Here is a 25,145-nt window from a genome sequence, read left to right as displayed (position 1 = left end):
GGTCCAGGAAGGGGAGAGAGGTGTTAGAGATGGTCCAGGTAAACTTAAGGTTGGGGTGGAAGGTGTTAGTGAAGTGGATGAACTGTTCGAGCTCCTCGTGGGAGCACGAGGCGGCGCCGATACAGTCATCGATGTAACAGAGGAAGAGGTGGGGTTTAGGGCCGGTGTAGGTATCCATCTTCTATCCGCCTCCCACTCTCTCCCTATTTATTTCAGAACCCCCTTCCCCTCCCCCTTTTCTGATGAAGGGTCGAGGCCCGAAACGTCAGCCTCTCTGCTCCTATGATGCTGCTTGGCCTGCTGTGTTCATCCAGTCCTGCACCTTGTTGTCTCGGATTCTCCAGCATCTGCAGTTCCTACTATCTCCAACTCTAGATTAGTAACTTTTGAGGTGGGGTGGAAGAAGAGGTATTCTTGTACCTCTGCATGTGATGGCTCTCTTTCAGGATAGAGTTTTAACCAGCCTAGTTGCAATTTTAATTGTTTCCTGGTTCAGCATTTCTTCTAGATGGGAAAGTCAAAGTGTTAAATGCTCAGGATCACACAAGTGATAATCTAAACATGTGCATGATGCCACGTACATGAGCATCACAATGTTTTAAAAATAATTAGCTGTGAAATGCAATGTGTAATTCAACTAAGAGGAGCAGCAATAATTGAAATTGCCCATAATCTATTGAGCACAAGAAACATCTGATCAGAACAGAACCCGAGGGCCATCTAAAGGGTATTCTTGAAACACTTTTGGCAACAAAATTGCAGCAAATGACAGGAAGAGTTTCAATCTCAGTTCTACCTCATTGGCTGGGTTGGATATTTGAAACTAACTCAATTTAAGTAACAAACTTTCTGTTGTTATACTTTGTATAAATATTTAGAGATAGAGTTTAAGTTATGACATATAACATCACTCTGACCTCACAGTTCAAAGATCAGTGCACCCCAAGCAATGTCCCACTTGCCAGATACAAGGAAATGAAAGATAAAAAGCTAGACAAATTTGAAAGTGTAATATCTCTTGATAAGCCATTGACCCCATCAGCTTCTCAGTCTGTGTACACTAGAAAACTGTTTACAATGGGAAAAATTGAGAAATAATTAAAATTTAGATATATGGGAACAATAAATAATTTCTCCAAACATTAGGCTCCCATATCCAGCAAATAGCACTTTGCTTTAAAGTCAAATACAACCACAATACAACATAATACGTTACTAAAAACAGATTTTAAAAAAAAGGGCCTTCACCAAACTTGCTACAAGTTTGGGGACAGAGAAATCCAACAGCCGTAAAAAGCTGTGAAAGCCCCTGGAAAGGAATAAAATGAAATCTGACTTGCCTCAGACTGAGAGGACAATAAGATTCAGCCTCAGCCTGTCCCATGGCAGGGCTACAGGAAGGAAGAAATAAATTCCAATTTTAGAAAAAAACGTTAGGGTGGTCAATTCTACATCCATAAACCATGCATTCACTCCACAATCTTTTCAGAAAGGTTTTTATATATTGTTTTTCAGTTGCTTATTGACCTAATTTGCCACAAATATGAACAATTTAATGCATACTGGGCTAAATTAAAGCATGCAGAGAGATAAACAGATTATTTAAACATTGGTTCATTCCAAAAGCATAAACAATAAAACTCCCCCTCCAATGCTCTTACTTTTATTTTTGCATTAAATCGCAATATCATGCAGTGGTACAAACCTTGAAGCAGTGATCCACAGCTGGTCATGAATAAAGCAACATTAATGTTTCCATCAAGTTTTATTACAATGAGCTTTACAACAGTACAGAAATTAAGAAATCAGGTACGACCTATTTGGGTTCAAAATGGTCTTTTTGAACCCTGGATACGAGTTACGTTGAACAGTTACATAATCAAAACTCAACCGAACAGATATTTGGTGCTGCGACAAGCAATTACACCAGAAGCCCTCACCAAACAATGTTGGGGACGGTAAAGTCCAACAGCACTTAAAGTGCTGCGAAGGCCTCACTTTTGTTTTTAATACAAAAGCAAATTTTAATTTACAGAACTTGCCTTTAAAGGTGGTACTGTACGTTCATGTAACTCCAGCGCCTTCAATTTTTTATTATATAAATGGACCATATTTATTATACTTCACTTCTAAAAACCTAGATGAAACATGAGAAAAGAAGCTATACAACATGAATTGCAATTACATGGAGACTCAGGGAGGGCAGGGGCTGAGGTGGGGAGGGGGAAGGTGGGGAGGGAGGAGGGGGAGGGCACTCGTCAAGATTTTGCTTTCAAGAGTATTCTTTCTTTTCCCCGCTACCGAGATCAAACAACAGCACGTCCCAGGGTTTTGCATGTTTTTGTGGTCATCATTAGCAGGCAGGAAGAGGTTAACCAGGTTTTTCTTAAAAAAGTTAAAGTCACTTATATTCACTGAAGCTTGTCTAGTTAACAGCAAGTTGAGAAAAGGTTGAATCTCCAAACCTATTAACGCCAGCTTCAGTAGCGACCACCTTGTGACATTACAGGAGGCCTCATTCCTGACATTCCCATTGGTGGCCGAGGGGGTCCACCCTGGTAAGGGGGCACCATTGGAGGGCCCTGTCCATATGGAGGCATGCCGCCTGGGAGGTAACCTGGCATGCCCTGTGGCGGACCACCATACTGACCTGAGAAACAAAAGAGAATATTAACACTTGTCAAGTTTCTAAATTTGACTTTTGCAAAATTTCCTTGAACTTTATATCTTTTGGCCAATTGGCAATGTTCATGCACTGCAGTTTCATATTCTCATGATAGATAACCCAAGGCATTTCACAGTTCAGACAGACAGGCAGAAAACATTATCAGGGGTTGTCTACTGACCCCCAGAAAGTAGTGGGAATATAAGAGAAGGCAGCACGTAATAAAGAGTATAACTGTAATCACGGGTTACTTTAATCTCTCGACTGCAGAGACCAAACTAGCAATGATATTGTGAAGGAGGATTCCCTGTGCTGAGTGTGTAGGTTTTTTTTGACCAATAACGTTGAGGAAACAGCCAAACGTTTCTAAATTGGGTCCTGTGCAAACGAGAAAGGGTTAGCTCATTTTAGTCCGTTGATATTATATGGAGAGAGGGGTAGCTGAATCCAAAACTAGAATTGGATCTAAATAAAAGTGAAACAATGAGTGTATGAAGTGCAAATTGGTAGGGATGGATTAGGGAACTTTATGAAAAAGGGTTGGCAATGGTCAAGAAGTAAAGAACATATGCATAAATTACAACAGTTATCTATTCCTGTCTGACGCAAAAACTAAAATAGAAAAATGTGGCTTAAAGCTTACAAAAGAAATTAGGGACCGTATTAGGTTAGAGAAGACACACAAAATTGCTAGAATAGCAGCAGAAAGCTTAAGCACTGGGAGCATTTTAGAATTCAGCAAAAGAGGACAAAAGTTTGATCAAGAAGGGAACATAAGAGGACTATAAAATTAATGGGAACATAAAACTGACTGTACAAGCTTTTATAAATGTGAAGAATAAATAATTAGTAAAAGCAAACATACATACCTTACAGCGAGAAAGCAGAGAAATTATAATGGGGAACAAAAAAAGAGTAGAAAAATGCCACACATGCTTCACTTTTGTCTCCAGAAAAGAGGGCACAAAATGTAAAGGAATTAAGGATCTATTGAGAGAGAGGAATTGAAGGAAACCATAATTAGTAAGAAAATAATGCTAGATAAGTTAATGGTATTAAAGGTTGAAATCACTATGGTTTTAAAATCTACCTTCCAGGGCACTAAAGGAAATGGCCCTAGGACTATTAGAAGCATTGGTATTGGCAATAAGAAATGATGTAAGAGTCCATCATAAAAGATTCAATAACTGAGCACCTGAAAATCAGAGAAGGGGTTGAGCCAAGTCATCCCAGAAATGTGAATGCCAAAAAGCAGATGAAGAAGAACCAACGGATGTGGTTTTCCTTGACTTTCAGAAGCAATTTGATAAAGTCCCCATAAGAGATTAGCATGTAAACTTAAAAGTGCACAGGATTGGGGCAGTGCATTGACATTGGCAGACAGGAAACAGTAGGAATAAACAGGTCATTTTCTGAGTGGCAGCCAGTGATCAGTGGGGTATCACAGGGACAATGCTTGGATTTCAGCTGTTCACAATAAACGTTAATGATTTTGATGAAGAAACTAAATGTCATATTCCCAATTTTATGGACGACATATCTAGGTGGGAGGGTAAGCAGTGAGGATGCAGCAAAAGATGATTCCACGTGATTTGGACAAGTTGAGTGAATCGGAAAACGCACAGCAAATGAACTGCAATTTGGATAAAATGAGAGGTTGCCCACTTTGGTAACAAAAATAGGAAGGCAGATTATCTGAATAGGGACAGATTGGGAAAAGGGGAGGTGCAACAAGATTTGGGTGCCCTCATAGACCAAGTCTTCGAAAGTAAGCATGCATGTGCAGCCGGTGGCAAAGGTGGTGATGAGATGGTAGGGGTGGGTGGGAGAATAAATCTCGAAAACCTATAAAATTCTAGCAGAACTAGACAAAGTAAACGCAAAAAGGATGCTCCTCATGACTGGGGCATCTAGAACCAGTCACAGTCATGAGTCACAGTCTCAGGATACAGGATAGTTCACTTAGGACCAAGACAAGGAGTAAATCTCTTCACCCAGAGTGGTGAGCCTGTGGAACGCTCTGCTGTAGAAAGCACTGAGGCCAAAACATTGAATGTTTACAAGGACATAGATATAGCTAGAGGAATTGGTCATGGAACCAACAAGGGGAGCAAGCTCTCTTGGGTCTGGTAATGGATAATGAGGCGGGGTTATGGAATAACCCCAGAGTAAAAGATCACCTCAGGAGTAGTGATCATAACATGATAGTACAGAATTTAATATTCTGTTACACCGTAAAAAAACTTGATTTGGAAACAACTGTGTTTCACTTAAATAAAGGAATTACAGTGAAATGAGGATAGAGTTAGCTAAAGTGAACTGAGTTGACAGATTAGCAGAAACGACAGTTACTAAGCAGTGGAACACATTTAAGGGGGTAATTCATGACTCTCAGCAAAAATACACCCCAGTAAGAAGAAAAGATTCCAAGAGACGGATAAACCAACCATTGTTAATCAAGGAAGTGAAACAAAGTACAAAGTCAAAAGAAAAGACACATGAAGGAGGCAAAAGTCAATGACAGCCCCGAAGATGGAGGTAAATTCAGGACCCAGCAAATGATTACTAAAAGGGCAATAAAGACAGAAAAAATAAACTATGAACACAAACTAGCATAAATATAAAAACAAACAATAAGAGCTTCTTTTTAAAAATAGGAACAGCGAGGTCAAAGTGAACACAGGCCCCTTAGAAAATAAATCTGAGATGGTTAAGAGGAACAAGGAAATGGCAAGAGTTAAACAGGCTTCTTGTATCAGTCTTTATGGTGGAAGGTATTTCAAACATCCCATTAATACTAAAGAATACAGTGGAGAAAGGTAGCACCATCACCAAACAAGTAGTAATAGACAAACTAATGGGGCTAAAGGCAGATAAGTTCCTGGCACATATGGCTTACATTCTAGGATCCTAAGAGAGGTAGCTAGAGAGACAGTGGATGTATTGGTTGTAACTTTCCAAAAATCATTAGGTTCTGTCAAAGTATCAGAGGATTGTAAAACTTCTAATATGACATCCCTATTCAAAAAGGCAAGAAGGCAAAAACAGATACCTATAGGCCAATTAGCCTAACCTCCATTGTTGTCAAGTTTTGGAATCAATTACTAAGGACACAATGGCTGAACATTTGGAAAATAAATCAAGCAGAGTCAGCTTGACTTGAAAGGGAAAGAGCGTCCAACTAATTTCTTAAGAGTTGTGAGGAAGTCTCAACCAGAGTGGTTAACGGGGAAGAGATAACAAGGTGTAGAGCTGGATGAACACAGCAGGCCAAGCAGCATCAGAGGAGCAGGAAAGCTGACGTTTCGGGTCTGGACCCTTCTTCAGAAATCCTACTATCTTGGTTAAAGGGGAACTAGTGTTTATGTTGTATTTGGACTTCCAAAAGGCATTTGATGAGGTACCTCACAAAAGATTAAGTCATAAGAGTACATGGCATTGGAGAATTGGCTAATGGTCAGGAAACCGCGAATGGAAGGGGTTCTTTGTCAAGTTGGTAAGCTGTGACGAGTGGGGTTCCATGAGGATCAAGGCGAGGACAACTGTTCATAATATATTGATGACTCAGAGGAAGGAAGTGAAAGCACTGTAGCTAAGTTCACAGACAATGTGAAAATGGTGAAAAGGCAGGTTGTGAGGGAATACAAACTTTACAGAGAAACATTGATAGGTTAAGTAGGCAAACAGCTGGCAAATGGAGTAGGAAAATATGAAGTTGTTAATCTGGAAAGAAGAACAAAAGAACAAAATATTATTTCAATGAAGAAAAACTGTAGAAAGTTGCAACACTAAAGGAGTGATACCTGTACCTGAAACAAGCTAGCACACCGGTGCAGCAGGTACTCAGGAAGGCTAATGGAATGTTGGCTTTTATTTCGAAGGGTTTGGAGTATAAGAGTAAGAAAGCCTCACTGCAGCTGTACAAGGTGCTGGTGAGACCACATTTGGAGTACTGAGAGCAGTTTTGGTCCCCTGATTTAAGAAAAGACAAAGACATCATTTCATTGGATGCAGTTCAGAGAAGGCTCACTAGGACGGTATGGAAGGATTGTCACATGAGGAAGGTTAAATAGGTTGGACTATACTCACGAAGAATGAGGGTGATCTCATTGTAACATAGAATTCTTAAGGGGCTCAACAGAGCAAATACTGAATGGATGATTCCCCACGTGGGAAAGTCTTCAGAACTCCCTGCCACAGACAGCAATGGGTTTAAAAGTCCTTGAGAGTATTTAAGGCCGAGATAGATTCTTGATCAGTAAGGAAAACGGCAGGAAAATGGACATAAAGGAGTGTCAGAACAGTTGTGATCCTATTCAATGGCAGAGCAGGTTCAAAACACCAAATGGTCTATTCCCATTCCTACTTCCAATGTTCCAAGTTTCCACTGGTGGTGGTCATCTTCTACAAGTCTATAGACCTTTTTTGGAGACTTTTCTACAGATTGTAGAGCGGCAAACGGTATGTAAAAAGGGAGGAATAGTTTAAGAAAGGAGAATTGCAGACCAGTTACCCTAAAATCATTTGTGGGGAAAATTATAAAACAGAATACTTGAACAGCATTAACAGATTTGGACAAAAGCAGCATGGGTTTAAAAAAGGCAAGTCAAGTACTGGAGTCTTTTGAGGATGTAATTAGAAGAATAGACAATGGAGAACCAGTGGATGTGATGCATTTGGATTTTCAGGTGGCTTTTGATAAGGTTCCACATAACACGTTAGCGGATAAAATTAAAGCACGCAAGATGGGGTAATATATTGGCATGGATTGAGAATTCTGACAAAGAGTGGGAATAAATGGATCATTTTCCTGCTGCCAGGCAGTAACTAGTAGAATATCATATGGGTCAGTGCTTGGGTCCTAGCCATTCACAATATATACATAAATGAACTAGAGGAGTGGACAAAGTAACATTTCCAAGTTTGCTAATGACAAGACTAGGTGGGATTGAGTGTTGAGGAAGCACAGAGGCTTCAAGGTGACTTAGACTAGTTGAGTGGGCAAACACACAGCAGACACAGTAGAACATGGCTAAATATGATGATATACACATTTTAGCGTGAAGAACAGTAAGGCAAAATATCATTTTAAATGGTGCTATGTTGGGAAATGCAGATGCACAAAAGGACCTGGGTGTCCTTGTACACCAATAAAAGTAGACAGCCATGTAAATCAAGCAAATAGGAAGGTAAATGGTATATTGGCCTTCATTGCTAGAGGTTTTGCATTCAGAATTAGTCTTGTCTTACTGCAGTTACACAAGGCCTTGGCGAGACCACACCTGAAGTTTTGTGCGCAGATTTGGTCTCCCCACCCAATAAAGGTAATACTTGCCATAGAGGGAGTGCAGCGGACGTTCACGAGGCTGAAACCGGGGGTGGCAGGACTGTCCTATGAGGAGAGATTGGTTTAGAAGGATGAGAGATCTGATTGAAACGTACAAAATTCTAACAGGGCTGGAAAAACTGGATGCAGTGAGGACTTTTTTCCCCTGGTTGGGGAGTCTAGCACTGAGGACACAGTCTCATGATACTGGGTTGGCCATTTAGGATCGAGAGGAGGAAAAACGCCTTCACCCAAAGGGTTGTTCCCGTTGGGGAATTCTCTACTATAGAAGGCTATGGAGGCCATATCACTGAATATACTTAAGGAACAGGCAGATAAAGACATATTTTTAGATTTTAAAGTCCCAAGTGGGAACATGGCAGTGAGTCAGAGGATCAGCCATGATTACACCAAATGGAGCAGCAGACTCAAAGCCGAACACCTACTCTTGTTCCTAATTTCTATGTTTCACTTTAGGCCACTTGGCCCCAGTGCCTGATCTCCCATTTAATCACATTAAAGCTCATCTAATCATGACCTCAACTTCACTTCCCTGACTGACTCCTAAAACTTTTAGATCAAACATCAGTCTAACAGTCTCAAATAGTTACAATCACCCAGCCTTCATTGAAATTTCTGCTAACGTCTCTCAAATGGGAGAAAATGTTAGCAAAAAATGATTTAATATGAACATTCAGAAGGTTTTGGTCAACACTTGCTTGAAGGGGAAAATGTTTAGGGCTATGAGGAATCAGCATAAGGGAATTTAACGTATAGCTCTATCAAAGAATTAGAAACAAAGAAAACAGAAGCAGTAGGCCATACAGTCCTTCAAGCCTGCCCCACCATTCAGTATGATCATGGCTCATCATCCAACTCAAAAGCTTATTCCCACCATCCCCGCCTTATCCATTGATCCCTTTAACCTAAAGGGTTAACTCCTTCAAATTATGCAAGGTTTTGGCCTCAATTGCTTTCTATGGTAGCAAATTCCACAGGCTCACTACTCCGAGTGAAGAAATTTTTCATCTCAGCGCTAAATGGTTTACCCCGTATCTTTGGACTGCCACCCTGGTTCTGGACTCCCTTGCCATCCTGAATATCCTTTCTGCATCCACCCCTTCTAGGCCTATTAGAATTCTATAGGTTTCTATGCGATTCCTCCACTACCCCCCAACCAATTCTTCTGAACTCAAGTGAAAATATCCTAACCGATTCAAGTTTTCCTCATTCATCAGTTCTGCCATCCCAGAAATCCCCGAGGGGACATTTGCCGTGATAGCATTCAAAGCGGTCTATCTGTTTTGCAGGGGAAATAGCCATAAGACTCACTCTCATTCATTGATCTCTGTACTCTTAATTAGGTTTTCACACTAGACGAAATTAAATCTATATTGTTTTAGTAACTATATTACCCTCACATACAAGGTGCATATGCTCATGGCACACAGTGAACCCTTCATCATACACAGAAGGTTCACAAAGAGTGGCCAGCTAATGGAGGTCATACGCATGAGTGCAAAATTAACAAAGGCCCCAGAACCATTGAGTAATTTAATGCTTATTCATAGCAAATAATTAAATCACAATTACTAGAACCTACAAAAGAAACAGAAAGCTTTTTAACCTGGAGGTGGCATAGGAGGTCTCATTGCTGGTTGCTGAGGTGGCATTCCTTGCTGTGGTGGCATCATGCTACCCATCGGCCCAACTGGTGGTGGCCCCAGAGGTGTCTGGCCTTGCCGAGGGATGTTACGTTGGTACTTTGGAAACTGAGCTCTCCTTTCCTCCTAAATAGCAGGAAAAAAGAAAATTGCACAGGTATATTATTTTTCTTTAAAATGAACTAAAAAACTTAAAGCCCATTACTTAATTTTTCTTTTGTTAGTCTGGCACTCAAGTTAAATCCAGTTAAGACAGAAGGATTTTTTAAAATTGTTTAAAGGATGACCCACACACTTACCAGTGATATATCCTCATCTGGATGGATCAACTTACTAGTTGCACTAGTTGTGGTTAGAGTGGCAGGCTTACTAGTTACAGGGATGGTTGGCTTAGCTGTAGAACTGCTCGATGTGCTGGTAGCAGTTGCTGTTGACTGTGTGTATGCTGGGAACGTGGGCTTTGGAGGTTCTGCGGTAGTGGCAGGCGTACTGTTGAGGGGTTTAAAATCTGTACCCACAGGTCCGGAGACAGACTGCTGGCTCTGTTGAATAACGCCACAAAAAATGTTAGATTAATTGCAAATCCCAGAATAGAAAGCAAAACCAAGGCACAAGCAAAGCAGTTTAAATTTCCAAATAACATGCTATTCTAAAAATGCAGGTTTACAGTTTCAATTGTACTGTCAATTCAGATTAAATAGTCTCAAAAGCAGAGGAACAAAAATTGTGAAATTTAGAACAAATAGTTCAATTTAAACTGGCAAACCTTTAGCAGACTCTGCATCAGATGTAAAGCTGCCGATGTGTCTGTGATCGCTTTTTATATAAAAATGCTAACTCTACAAAGTAGTATAGCACACTACACCAAATTAGCATTGCACAGCCCATACACACTCCAAAAGCCTCTAAAGCTAGTTTATAGCATGCTCAAGAATTATTCTGGCAAGTGAAGCACTGTGAATTAGTCTAACACCAGAACAGATGGTATCTGCCTGCGTACTTGTGCTGCACTAGGAAACAGAGGTTTAGAGGAAGTTGAGAGATTTGCCGAATTTGATGAAGCTGTAGTGGAGGTTGTAGTTGTGCTCGAAACACGAGTCCCCATCTGAAGCATAAAAAGAGCAGACAATGAAAATCTTCATCAGCTGCCAGTACACTACGCTACAAGGGTGACTGTCAGAAATTAAATGCATTAAAACCTGGAAGCACTTAAATTTCCGAGGTAACATTTTTACAGAGAGCCCTGAATACTTATATACCTAGTCTAGACCAGATAAAAACTAAAGCTATTCACATATCAGGAAACAGTTGTAGTGCACTGATATTACACAGGTCAACAAAACATTGCAGCACTGAAAATGCCAATTAATGTGTGCTTACTTGGCCAGCACTGGGGAAGAGCGGCTTTGCAATGGGAGGCTGCGGACTAGGTCCAGGTAATGGTGCTCTACTGGGTATACCAGGTGGAACCACTGGCTGCGATTGGGTCATTGATGGTCCACCTGGACGTGGAACAGGCGGTGGCATACCTGGAAGGGTACAAGAAAATTGTTAGAAAGAAATCAGAGTGCTAAAATCTAGCAGAACAGTGAAGTTCTAGATTACAACTTAAATCTGTTGCTACAAAATACCTATTAAGTACAAAGAATACTTTTCAGATATCCAAGCTCCTTTGATCAATTTACTTGCTTGCCTAACAACCACCACCGGTGTTTCTGGAGGTTGTAAGTGGTCGTCAGATTACGTTACACTTCATCTATAAAATAATTAGTTCTACGTGCTTTTCTTAAAAAAGAGACATCGAATATTCTGCATCGGTAGTGTCCTTGAATATTTACCTAATAAATAAAGCCGAGTATTTACCATGAGTGGTTTATAGCGGAAGAAATTAGATCAACTGAGGAACAGATCTTAAGAAATTTAGAATTCTTGGTCCTTTAAGCCTGTTCCTGCCATTCAACATGATCATGGCTAATCATCCTACTCAGTACCCTGTTACCACTTACTCCCCAAACCCTTTGATCCCTTTAGCCCCAAGAAAAACCCCTTGAAAAGACTAATCTTTCTATGCATGTAGATAAATAGGTGCAAAGGTATAAGGACATTAGGTAAAGAGCTTAGAGTTTAATTTACAGGTACAAATAAAACAAAAAGGTTAAGTTAGCACAAGATGCTGGCAAGGCTACAGTTGCAGTATCAGCAAGTGCAGTATTTGCCTTTTATATAGTGTACAAATACCAAGTAGCTTTGAAAAGTCAATTATAGAGTAAATGCCAGATTTACTGCAAGGGGCAATAAAGATTCATTAGAATTATGAACAGAAAAGTTGGAAATTATTAAAAATTTGTTCGAGATGTGTTGTTGCCAAGGCCACCATTTATTACCTGTTCCCAATTATCCTAAAGAAAATGGTGAGCTACTTTTTTGCGTTAACACATGCCATATGGGTCTAGGTACATCCAGTGCTATGTAGGAGGGAGTTTCATGATTTTAACACAATGACAGGGAGGTAATAGTGATATAGTCTCAAGCAGGACGACTTGAAGGGAAACCTGCAGGCTGCTGTGTTCCAAGTACTTGGGTACCCTTCCTTGACCTTTTAGACAGCAATGATTGAAAGCTGGAAGGTGCTGTCAAAGTTCACTGACTCCATAAATTGCTGCAATGTACATTTAAAAAAAAAATAGATGGGATATACCACTGCCACTGTGCATTAGTGGGAAGAGAGTGAATTCTTAATGTAATGAATGCGGTGCCAATCAAGTGCTGCTTTATCCTGGATAAAGGGCTTCTCAAACCACATACAGAAGAGTATACAATTAAACTAATGACTTCTTGCTGGTGCTAGGAATGCCTGTGAAGTTAACAGGCAACATTCCCATTGCAGAATTCCCAGTGCCTGACCAGTTCCTGTAGCAACACTACCTAAAATGGTGGTTATAAGAATTTGGTTACTGACAACCCCTCAGGATTTCTACATGGGGGTAATGTAGTGAGGGCAATGTTGTTCTGTGTCATGCGTCGATTGTCAGTGCCTGGCACTTAATTGGCAAGTAAAATCTACAACAGACTTTAGTCCAAGCTTGAATATTGGTCAGGTCTTCCTATATGCTGGCACAGGTATGCAGTGCATCGCTATTTGAAGAGTTGCAAATAGTGAACACATCATTTATCTCTACTTCCAACCTTATGATGGAGGGAAGGTCACTGATGAAACAGAAGAGTCGTGACTAGGACATTAGCAAGGGTTCACAGTAAAGTGGTAACATCACTACCTCTGGGGCAGGAGGCCCAGGTTAAAGTCCAACCTGCTATTACCGTAGACTTCATTTGATGGGTTGCACAACATTTTTATCAGCAAAATCCCAAGTTGGGAAGGAATCATTTGGTTTGTTAATTACTCATACTCATTCTCTGTCAAACTGGGTTTAAAACTTGTTTCAGGGATAGTAGGAAGTGCAGATGCTGGAGAATCTGAGATAACAAAGTGTAGAGCTGGATGAACACAGCAGGCCAAGCAGCATCAGAGGAGCAGGAAAGCTGACGTTTTTGGCGGAGGTGGCGGATGCTGAACAGTTTTTCCGCTGCCTCCGCACTTACTTCTTTAACCGTGAACCTAACCCTCCCTCTACTGGCCCCTTCTCCCGCCTCCAACACACCCCCTCCTCCTGGACACTACCCCAAGGCCTCCTACCCTCCCTCGACCTCTTCATCTCCAACTGCTGTCGAGACATCAATCGCCTCAACCTCTCCACCCCTCTCACCCACTCCAACCTCTCCCCCACAGAACGTGCAGCCCTCCGCTCCAATCCCAACCTCACCACAAACCCCACGGACAAGGGAGGCGCAGCTGTAGTATGGCGCACTGACCTCTACATCGCCGAGGCCAGACACCAACTCTCTGCCACCTCCTCCTACCGCCCCCTTGATCATGACCCCACCCCTGACCACCAAAACATCATCTCCCAAACATCCATAACCTCATCACTTCAGGTGACCTCCCACCCACAGCCTCCAACCTCATCGTTCCCCAACCCTGCACTGCCCGTTTCTATCTCCTTCCCAAAATCCACAAACCTGACTGCCGTGGTCGACCCATTGTCTCCGCCTGCTCCTGCCCCACTGAACTTATCTCTACTTATCTCGACCCCATTTTCTCCCCCTTGGTCCAGCAACTCCCCACCTACGTCCGTGACACCACCCACGCCCTCCACCTCCTCCAAAACTTCTGATTACCTGGTCCCCAACACCTCATCTTTACCATGGACATCCAGTCCCTATACACTTGCATTCCCCATGCAGATGGCCTAAAGGCCTTCCACTTCTTCCTGTCCAGCAGGCCCGACCAGTTCCCCTCCATGACACCCTCATCCGCTTAGCTGAACTTGCCCTCACCTTTAACAACTTCTCTTTCAATTCCTCCCATTTCCTACAGACAAAGGGGGTGGCCATGGGTACCCACATGGGCCCAAGCTATGCCTGTCTCTTTGTAGGTTACGTGGAACAATTCCTCTTCCATAGCTACACTGGCCCTAAACCCCACCTCTTCCTCTGTTACATCGATGACTGTATCGGCACCACCTCGTGCTCCCACGAGGAGCTCGAACAGTTCATCCACTTCACTAATACCTTCCACCCCAACCTTAAGTTCACCTGGACCATCTCTGATACCTCTCTCTCCTTCCTGGACCTCTCCGTTTCCATCTCTGGCAACCGCCTGGAAACCGATATCCATTTCAAGCCTACCGACTCCCGCAGCTACCTAGAATACACCTCCTCCCACCCACCTTCCTGCAAAAATGCCATCCCCTATTCCCAATTCCATCACCTCCGCCGCATCTGCTCCCAGGATGAGGCATTCCACTCCCGGACATCCCAGATGTCCTCATTTTTCAAGGACTGCAACTTCCCCCCACTCAGTGGTCGAGAATGCCCTCCACTGTGTCTCTCGCATTTCCCGCAACTCATCCCTCACACCCCCTCCCTGCAATAACAACCAAAACAGAATCTCCCTTGTCCTCACGTACCATCCCACCAACCTCCGGATCCAACGCATCATCCTCCGACACTTCCGCCATCTGCAATCCTACCCCACCAAAGACATTTTTCCCTCCCCACCCTTATCTGCTCTCCGGAGGGATCACTCTCTCCGTGACTCACTTGTCCGCTCCACACTCCCCTCCAGCCCCACCACACCTGGCACTTTTCCCTGCCACCGCAGGAAGTGCTAAACCTGCCCCTACACCTCCCCCCTCACAGGCCCCAAGAAGACCTTCCACATCAAGCAGATGCTCACCTGCACATCTGCTAATGTGGTATACTGTATCCGCTGGTCCAGAGGTGGCCTCCTCTATATCGGGGAAACCAAGCGGAGGCTCGGGGACCGCTTTGCGGAACACCTACACTCAGTTCGCAATAAACAACTGCACCTCCCCATCGTGAACCATTTCAACTCCTCCTCCCATTTCTTAGACGTGTCCATCCTGGGCCTCCTGCAGTGCCGCAACGATGCGACCCGAAGGTTGCAGGAACAACACCTCATATGTCGCTTGGGAACCCTGCAGCCCAATGGTACCAATGTGGACTTCATACACTTCAAAATCTCGCCTCCCCCAACCGCATCCCAAAACCAGCCTAGCTTGTCCCGCCTCCCTAACTTGTCCTTCCTCCCACCAATCCCCTCCTCCCACCTCCATCTCCTACCTACTAGCCTCATCCCACCCCCTTGACCTTCCATCCTCCCTGGACTGACCTATCCCCTCCCTAACTCCCCACCTACACTCACCTTTACTGGCTCCACCCCTGCCTCTTCGACCTGCCCGTCTCCTCTCCACCTATCTTCTCCTTTATCCATCTTCTATCTGCCTCCCACTCACTCCCTATTTATTTCAGAATCCCCTTCCCATTTCTGAAGGAGAGTCTAGGCTCCTCTGATGCTGCTTGGCCTGCTGTGTTCATCCAGCTCTACACCTTGTTATCTTGAGTTTAAAACTTTATGGGATTCTTTTTCCTGACAGAGGCAGTTTAGAGACTGCTTATTTTTAAAAACCATTGGATGTCCTGTGGCTAGACAGTCTAGACAAACTGGATTAGTACTGCTGCAGCAGTGGATGTGGAGATCTGCATGTACATCAAATGGTAGAAGACAGAGGCCACAAGCTCACTATCACTGAATGCCGGACCCCAGAAAAGATTGCCAGACACCTGGAAAATTTGTTGTATGGATTTCATACTTAAAGCTATAATTTCACACCAACTGGTATAAAGAACGGATTCTTCTTTTAAAAAAAACATTGCTTTTCATAATGATCTTACTTAAATTTACAGGTCGCCGACACTCAAGTCAGGAATGAAATATTTAAGTAAACATAACCAAAATAGAAATGCAACATGAACAAAAAGCATCTCTCACAGAAACCAAACTTGTCCAATCACACCTATCTGTAGATTCTGATATGTGGAAATAAGTGCTTTGGGACATAACAGTACATTTATGCATTGCTCTCAATAACTTGATACTAAGACACTCAGCATACAGACCTAAATTGCTGCCAACCGTTTTCAAATACCCACCAGGATGCATGCCTGGCATCATGGGTGGCATTCCAGGTCCTGGAGGCATCATTCCACCCATGGGCATCATCCTGTGATGACAAGAGTTAACAGAAATCACATTCAGAATCAAAATTGAATATACGGATAAGAGGCAGTGATTTATATAAAGTACAGGCATCAACAATACAGAGTTAGACGTTGGGGTCTAAAACTGCCTTTGCATACCAAGTTAAGGCGAGTGGCAGTAGGAAGCCAGCTGGACTTCCTGCTCCTGATTTCCATCAGCGTGTATAGCTGGAACTGCATCATGTTCACACAACTTTGGGTCAAAACTCACTGGTAAATAATGGGCATTTTGGAAAGGCATCAAAGCAACATACATGAAACCATGAACCAGCAAAGTTAAAGCAGAAAACAGATCATAATTTTCTTAAATGGAAACTAATTTGTCACAATTTGCAAACATAAATAGTTCTGAGTAAACATCAGGCAGTTAGAAAGCTGGACTGCCTTTCACCTTAAAGAAGCATCCCATCCCACCTTAGTGCTAGGAAGCAGGAGTACAGAGAGGATAGCGAGCCCTTTTTATAGCACAGTATTAACATACATAGACAACATCATGATGACAAAAGCAAATTCTCAACATTGTTAAGAAATAAACTGAGAACGCTAACCCTGGAGGCATTCCTGGCATTACTGGTGGCATTCCTGGCATCATGGGAGGAACACCTGGGACCACTGGTGGCATCCCTGGAAAAAGAAGCAGCCATATAAAGACTAAATTCACAAATAATCCTGGTGTACTTCAATAGAGCAATGTGCCTAATATCTTTGCTGACATAGGTTGATCAGAAAATAAAAATTTAGTCACGAGTGGAAAATTAATGAAATCATAAAAAGTGCACAAAAAAATGATCTCCAAGGCACAATTCATGAAAATAAAAGGAGCCTTGAAATTAGGGGTAAACTGTTTAGGCTCCAGTTTCCTGGTCAGTAATTGGCCCTTTTTAAAGCAAAAAATACCTGATTTCTGGTTCAGTCTATGAATTCTGATGACTCACATTACAAGGTGAAAAAAATCACACAACAACAGGTTAGAGTCCAACAGGTTTACTTGAAAACACAAGCTTTCAGAAAGGCATCTCCACATCACCAATATTACAAGCATAGGGAGGTGATGGCCTAGTGATATTATTGCTAGACAAGTATTCCAGAAACCCAGGTAAATGTTTCCCAGACATTTCTAACTCCTAAGCATAGCAAGTAGCAAAAAGTACTGATTGGGGAATACAAACCAAACATGAGCACAGAAATGATCTAGAATTGTGGGCTTCTGCTGGGTGGTCCGGATTCCTCCCACAGTCCAGAAGACATGCAGGTTAGGTAGACGGGCCACGCTAAAATGCAGAATTATGTGGATAAGGTGAGGGGGTTGGGTCTGTGTTGAATGGTGTTCAGAGGGTTGGTGTAGACTTCATAGGCCAAATGGCCTCTTTCTACACCATAGGGATTCTTTGGTTCTAACTCACAATGCAATTTCTGCTCCCTTTTGCAGAATGAGATCAACTGTAAATACAGCAGAGCAAGTTCAATCATCTCACTTGTGCAATGCAAATCAGGAGTTCTAAGAAGGAATAAAGTAGATTGCGTCACCTGGAGGAATTCCTGGTGCACCCGTTACAGGGTGCACGCTTGACTGGTTCATACTGGAAACAAAATTCTGTTGTTGCTGCATCCCCTGTTGCTGGTACGAAGTCCCAGCTTCTGCATCGTCGTCATCAAACTCGTCAGAATCATCATCTTTCTGCTTCTTTTTTTGACTTTCCGCTAGTGAAAGATACAAAAACTTCAACACTTGCATAGTAAAGCAGCTCGGAAGGAAGCTTAGCATGACATTTATAATCAGCTTTAATCTGTCCTCTGCTAGACATCTTTATACTACCGGATTTAATTAAGGGTAGGTGAAAGGTAGACAATGTGTGAGACCATTCATTACAGGCAATGTGGACAGTGTGTGCCAGTTGGCTATTAGATCACAGAAGAGCCCAAACTTAATTTTACTACAGCACATTTCAAGAAGAACTTCCAGCATTATGCCTCTCTTCAATACTAAAAGACCCAAGACAGTACTTCCACCCCCACTGAGCAAATGCCACAGAGTTCAAAAGCAAAACTTTGGGAGTTCCTTGCCTGTGCAGCCTTGTGCCACATTAAAAGAATGAATTTATTCATTCAGTCAATGTAGGACCCTTTTAAAAGTGAAATTCCACATTGAAAGACATCCAATCAATCCATCATATAATTCAACATCAGGTTGGTGAATGATTCATACTAAGTAAGCCAGAGTGACTGCAGCCTCACCGGCTATTGGAAGAGTTTCTGTTCTGGATCATTAGTCAGTGATCTTCGTGGAAAGGTTTGGACCAGGGTCAGCTTTCTCATTTCACTTGAGCAAGACAGAACGTTAGTGCAATCGAAACCATCCTCACAGAATGAATGATGTAAACGGAACTAAGAGAAGATCACAACTCAACGGAACCTACTATCATGTTTGAATTGGACTCTCCAATCTACAAAAAGTGTAATTTGTTACTTTCTTTACCAGCTTGAATAAACAAATGGTAATAAAAAGTACTTTCAATACACTGTGCAAACGTGCTATGAAAATACAAGTTATGAATAAATTGTCATAAGGCAGTTCACAGAAGCATAAAACAAAGTTACACCAAGCCACCTCAGGAGATATTACTGGTGACCAAAAGCTTGGTCAAAAATTATATTTTTTGAAGGAGTGTCTTAAAAGGACCAAATCAATGTGCAGAAGCCAGGTAATGATGAACCTCTGAACATTTAAGGCATCATCTTCCAGACCAGACATTTAAACCTTCCCAAGCAGAAGATTAGGGGAGTTAGAGTCAAACAGAGATATACAGCAAGGAAAGAGACCTTTCAGTCCAGCTTGTCTATCCTGATCACATAGCCTAAATTAATCTGGTCCCATTTGCCAGCATTGGGCCCATGTCCCTCTAAACCCTTCCTATTCATATACCCATCCAGATGCCTTTTAATTGTAATTATACCAGCCTCCACCACTTTGTCTGGCAGCTCATTCCATACATGCTCCACCCTCTGCATGAAAAAGTTGCCCCTTAGGTCCTGATTATATCTTTCTTCTCTCACCTTAAACTCATGCCCTCTTGTTTTGGGCTTCCCCACCCCAGGGAAAAGACTTTGCCTATCCATGCCCCTCATGATTTTATAAACCTCTGTAAAAATAACCCCTCAGCCACTGATGCTCCAGGGAAAACAGCCCCAGCTTATTCAGCCTTTCCAAATAGCTCCAATGCTGGCAACATTCTTGTAAATCTTTTGTGAACCCTTTAAAGTTTCACAAAATCCTTCCTATAGTAGGGAGACCGGAATTGTAAGCAATACTCCAAAAGTGGCCAAACCAATGTCCTGTACAGCCACAACTTAAGCTCCCAACTCCTGTACTCAATGCACTGACCGATAAAAGGTAAGCATACTAAAAGCACTTCTTCATAATCCTATCTACTGCGACTTCACTTTCAAGGAACTATGAACCTGCACTCCAAGATCTTTGTTCAGCAACACTCCCCAGGACCCTACCATTAAGTGAATAAGTCCTGCCCTGATTTGCCTTTGCAAAATGCAGCACCTCATTTATCTAAATTAAATTCCATCTGCCACTCCTCAGCCCACTGACCCATCTGATCAAGATCCCAATGTACTCAGCAGTAACCTTCTTTGCTGTCCACTACACCTCCAATTTTAGTGCTATCTGCAAACTTAATAACCATACCTCCTAATGTTCACATCCAAATAATTTTGTATAAATGACAAAAAAACAGTGGATCCAGCACTGTCCTTGTGGCACACCAATGGTCACTGCACTCCAGTCTGAAAAGCAACCCTCTACCACAAACCCCTGTATTCTACCTTCGAGCCAGGTCTGTATCCAAAAAAAGCTATTTCGCCCTCTATTCCGTATGATCTAACCTTACTAGCCAGTCAACCATGGGAAACTTTATTGAATGCCTTACTTAAGTCCACAGAGATCACATTCACTGCTCTGCCTTTAACAATCCTCTTCATTACTTCTTCAAAAAAAAAACAACTTAGTGAGACACGATTTCCCACACACAAAGCCATGCTGACTATCCCAAAATCAGTGCTTGACTTTCCAAATACACGTAAATCCTGTCCCTCAGAATTCCCTTCAACTTGCCCACCATCATTATCAGGCTCACCGGTCTATAGCTCCCTCGCTTTTCCTTATCACCTTTCTTAAATAGTGGCACAACATTAGCCAACCTCCAGTCTTCTGGTACCTCACCCGTGGTTATCGATGAAACAAATATCTCCGAATGGGGCCCAGCAATCTCTTCCCTCGCTTCCAGAGTTCTGGGGCACACCTCCCAATATTCTTGCCAACATTACACCTCAACAGACAGCACCAAAAATAAAGCTGTTTTATTGTTGTTTAGCTGCAAACAAATGGCATAGAGGCGGTAGTGTAAATATAAATGGCCCCTTTAGCTTCTCTGTCTGCAGGGGCAAGTGAAATAGCTCAGTGATACATGACGATCGCCACCTCAATGTCCCAATATACACATGGAGTGATTCAAGTGGTAATTTAAAGGAAGAAAGCACTTGAATTCTCATTCTCAATTATTACCGAAAGGTCTGCTGAGGTAAACCCAAGACGAAGCATACAGGGTCAAACATGCTAGCAGCATTCACTACTAAAGTTCCACAGAAATAATAGACTTCCCAACACCATACCAAAAGTGACTCCTCCTCCTTTGAATTCGCTGGTTGCATAGTATTGGTTCCCCGCCCCCGCAACTTGGAATAAGAATTTATTTTAGTTGACACTACTATAAGTGCATTTTCTTGCCTGGGAAAAGCACTTGCAGAAACAAACAGTGGCTGGGTTTTAAAAGATAAAGAAACTTACTTCAACATCTAAATTGATAGAAAAGTGAGTATGACACTATTCACCTTGAGTCTTTTGTTCAAGCAGTCGTCGCCTTTCCTCCATATCCTTTTCTGGAATCCCTTCCATTCCATAGATTTCTAATTCAATATCTGTTCTTCCGGGGATTGCATTTGGGACAGCATCTATCGTTTCCTTATGAACCTATGCAAGACAAAAATTATTTCACAAGTTTCAAAAGCAGCTGAAACGATGTATTAAGAATGCCAGGGGTACAAAATAATCTTAATGTACTGAATCAAATACTATAAATTGAACAAACAGTTACACCCAAACTGCAGAGCTAGCCTAGGACTGAGTAAGAAATGAGAACTATAATTTTAATCAACAAAAGAGACCATTAGACCCAGAAAGACTGATCCAATTAATATCGTAGATTTTTTTTCCATTTGTATTTACCCATCTCCCTTTCGGTCTAAAATCTAAAACCTCACTAGGTGAAACAAACCTCGTGGCTAGACTTTCTTATTTGCTTGACCAAAACTAGGCATTATTTTGAACAGCTATCAAATCTACCCAAAAAGAGAATCTCTATTTCCCCATCTAATTCAAATGTAAATAAATGCTCAGTCACGGCAGTCATTCTAAGGTTTTGACAGCACTCATAAAACATCATGCTGGCGAATTAGACAACAGGTGGTTAGACACAGTATCAGGAAAAGGACCGGTGTTGAAATGAATCTTTCAGAAAAAAATTGTTACTGTTTCCTGTCCTTCCAAAGATGATTAATGCTGCAAACCCCAAGACATCACAGTAAATATCCGCTGTATCCACAAAATCACAAATTTGCTGATCTGCGCCAAAAATACAAGTAACAACAAAATTCAACATCTGTGGGCAAAACTTGTGTATCTGCCATTTTAAGTTATTTCTAACCTACTTTCAACTGAACTCCGCGCTTGCAAATTTCATCATTCACAGGAGTTCTCAGGAATGGAACCCTTGTGGATAAGGACGACTATACAAGCAGCAAATGTAACCAATGGTCAGCTGACTGCTGAATTTGGTGATGCTGTTTGATAAGGAATGTAGAAATCAGATTAACTAGAATGAAACAGGGTCTGTTTCAGCAACTCAACCGAAAATTTGTTTAGAATCAGATATGTGCAGCAAAAATTCCAAATCATTTATTTCAAAACTTCAATCAGACTGTAGTGGACAATCTGCAGACAAAATTTGCACAGAGCTGTTTTACTTCAACAGCATTTTTGTTTAGCTCTCCCAGGCAATGATTAAACAAACTTAAAAGGGACATGTGCAAAGATTACTACCTCTACTCAAACAGAAAAGGTATAACTCGTTAAATCAGTTTCAAATAACTACGGATTCACTCAACATCAGTACTGAACTGCAACCTTCATATTCAACCTCCAACCTCTGCCACTATAAGTTGACAAGGAACTTGCTTTGAAGCTGATAAAGTTTCCTCTGACAAAATAAGACAGCAACAAATAAAATGTACAGAAGACATGAGATTTTGTATTTTAAAAGAAAAAGCAATGTGGACAGTGTACCTAACGTAACAGTTCCATCGTCCATTCTAGCACCGGGATTTTTCCAAATGAGAATATTTTAAATGCTGCAGATCTGCAAGAGTAGTTACATGCTGTTGGATTAGAGATAGATCTGACATCCCAAACACAACAGCAAAGTACTTCAGCAGGAGTAGACATTAATAATGACATTCAGTAGGCATTATAAAATTTATCAATTCAAACAGGAAAAAATTAGTAGCTCATGGCTTTTTGGCCAGCAGTCCTACTAATCAAGATAAACAACACACACACACAGACACGCACAACTAAAGTATTTTTAAATTTTTTGGAAGCTATGAAATAAAAAAAAGTAATAGATGCAATATTTAGAAGCAGACATTATTTTTTATGTTAGGCTGAGTGCCTGGTCCGATTGCCACTCTATCATAAATTGTGATGTTTCATTCTTTTCCCCCTCAAAAATTTCAAACTAATTTTAAACAAGTGTTGAGGTAACAAGCAGAGAACTTGGTGAATGCAAGTAACAAATTGATATTCTACTGAATGCACTTTACTCATTGACAAACTGTTAATATACTTTGGTGGGATTTGAAAATTAGATGAATTAAAAGTAAAGGTTGGATGTAATATTTACAATCAAATGTGCAGTGGATAAAAGTGTTTAGAATTATACTACAACCAATTTTCAAAAGAGTAACTACAACCACAACCATACTTGTCTTGGGACTATTAGAATGTTAACTATTCAACATTGGAGTATTGTAATCCTCATTTCCAATTTAAAACTATTTATTATAGGAATAGAACATAGAACAGTACAGCACAGTACTGTTCTATTCCTATAATAAATTGTTTTAAATTGGAAATGAGGATCACAATAGTCAAATGTAGACAAACATCCAATTTATTATTGTTGTCATTACCTAAGGATCCATAACCCTCATTAATGCCACTAGCAAGCTGGACTTTTTGCTTACGCAGAACGTGAAATGTTTCAAAGCCAGCAAATATCAACCAACTTTCATGCGCAAGGATAAATATCTTATTCAGAGTTTACATTTCATTATAAATCAGACAAGAACAATAACTAGGTTAAAGAAGTGAGAAACACACAGTCTCCAGGAATCTTATCTTACACATTTAATATGATTTCTCTAAAATTAAAATATAACAGTAAAAGTATTCAAAATAATTTACAAATGGAGATTCAGAACACGACAAAGCAGCACACAGTGCAGTAGTCTGTACATCAGAATTAAGTCATTTAAGACAATTATACATCTCTATACAGTGCCTGCTTGTCAACTGGGGATGTCTATTTTGATGTAAACATTTCTTCATAATGAAAGAAATTCTCTGTCTGCCATACAAAACATACCTATTCCGTTTTGCACCCTTTCACTTCGCCCAGGTGGCGACAGAAAGGCCCTTTCCAAACATAATATCATTTTGAACTTTTTAAAAGCTACTTTCTCAACATGCCCACAACAGTTCAAGTATCTAGTTTTCAGATGAGATTTCACCAGCCTATTCAGAGAAAAGGGCACAATCAGAAAATCTGGGGAGGTTATCTCAGACAATAACCACAAAAAGATTTATTTTGCATGTGCTTTAACTCCCTTGCTGTGCAGGAACGAACAAACATGTTTACTACAGAGGAGACTACATTTCAGAAGTATCGTCACAGAAAAATCTAGAAATACAAAATGCACAATATGATTCTTCTCCCGACTCAGTCAAGTCAATGATCTCATGCTGTATATTCAGTAATTGCAGATTTAAAATTTACACAAATATGTGATTTTGAATTTTGTATTACCCCCACTAAACTTAAATATGTTGGCACATTAACCAGTAACAACATACCTGCATGCAGTGAATAGCAAGACCTGGACCCGTGTACAACTTTTTATGACATATGTGACATTTGAAGTGTTTTGCTTTCTGATGCTGGATAAGGATCTTCTCATCATCAAAGTCTCTGTTGCAGTACCTGGATATCTGTGGTCAAGGAAATGGAAACAAAAACCACTGCCCCATGAAGAAACAGAACACAAATGCAAAAATAGCCACTTGTGTACAAATGAAGTTACTATGCAACAGGCATTACATTTCAGACTGGCAGGCCATCTAAATCATTGCGCCTTTATTTAGAAATCTTCTCATTTTTAAAAAAAAAAGACATTTCCTAATTCAAAAGAACTATAATTTCAGGAGATGTGTTAGAAAGTACTTTTAACATGTCAATGTGTGAGGACTGGGGAGGCAATGTCCTAGTGGCATTACCCTGGACTGTTAATCCAGAGACCCAGGCAATGTTCTGGGGATAGTAGGAACTGCAGATGCTGGAGAATCTGAGATAACAAGGTGTAGAGCTAGATGAACACAGCAGGCCAAGCAGCATCAGAGGAGCAGGAA

The 25,145-nt window shown here is 41.3% G+C and overlaps 2 protein-coding genes across 11 annotated transcripts in view; both read right to left on the bottom strand.

Moving 5' to 3' along the window:
* The window catches only part of znf207b (zinc finger protein 207, b), a 42,836-nt gene extending 18,072 nt beyond the window's left edge, over positions 1–24,764 (bottom strand). For 5 of the 10 annotated variants that reach the window (XR_007264526.1, XR_007264528.1, XR_007264529.1 and 2 more), the window contains exons 1-13: positions 24,594–24,754; positions 21,236–21,374; positions 17,864–18,037; positions 16,885–16,960; positions 16,196–16,299; positions 11,036–11,184; positions 10,656–10,760; positions 9,955–10,197; positions 9,619–9,781; positions 8,001–8,057; positions 2,466–2,650; positions 2,043–2,137; positions 1,341–1,391 (exon numbers count right to left, since the gene is read on the bottom strand). Coding sequence is in view for 5 of the 10 variants with exons in the window: in XM_048610599.1 (XP_048466556.1) it covers positions 2,481–2,650; positions 8,001–8,057; positions 9,619–9,781; positions 9,955–10,197; positions 10,656–10,760; positions 11,036–11,184; positions 16,196–16,299; positions 16,885–16,960; positions 17,864–18,037; positions 21,236–21,374; positions 24,594–24,599 (1,386 nt within the window). In the remaining 5 variants the exon portion in view is untranslated. Of the gene's footprint in view, positions 1–1,340; positions 1,392–1,746; positions 2,651–8,000; positions 8,058–9,618; positions 9,782–9,954; positions 10,198–10,655; positions 10,761–11,035; positions 11,185–16,195; positions 16,300–16,884; positions 16,961–17,863; positions 18,038–21,235; positions 21,375–24,593 lie in introns of those variants that run through there. The other 5 variants (XM_048610599.1, XM_048610600.1, XM_048610601.1 and 2 more) reach the window with 5 other exon arrangements.
* rhbdl3 (rhomboid, veinlet-like 3 (Drosophila)) overlaps positions 1–25,145 on the bottom strand; it is a 368,344-nt gene that overhangs the window by 276,302 nt on the left and 66,897 nt on the right. The gene's annotated exons all lie outside the window — the stretch shown is intronic.

Source organism: Rhincodon typus, chromosome 23 (genome assembly GCF_021869965.1).
Source record: "Rhincodon typus isolate 14 chromosome 23, sRhiTyp1.1, whole genome shotgun sequence".
NCBI lineage: Eukaryota > Metazoa > Chordata > Chondrichthyes > Orectolobiformes > Rhincodontidae > Rhincodon > Rhincodon typus.
This window is presented reverse-complemented; position numbering and strand designations above follow the sequence as displayed.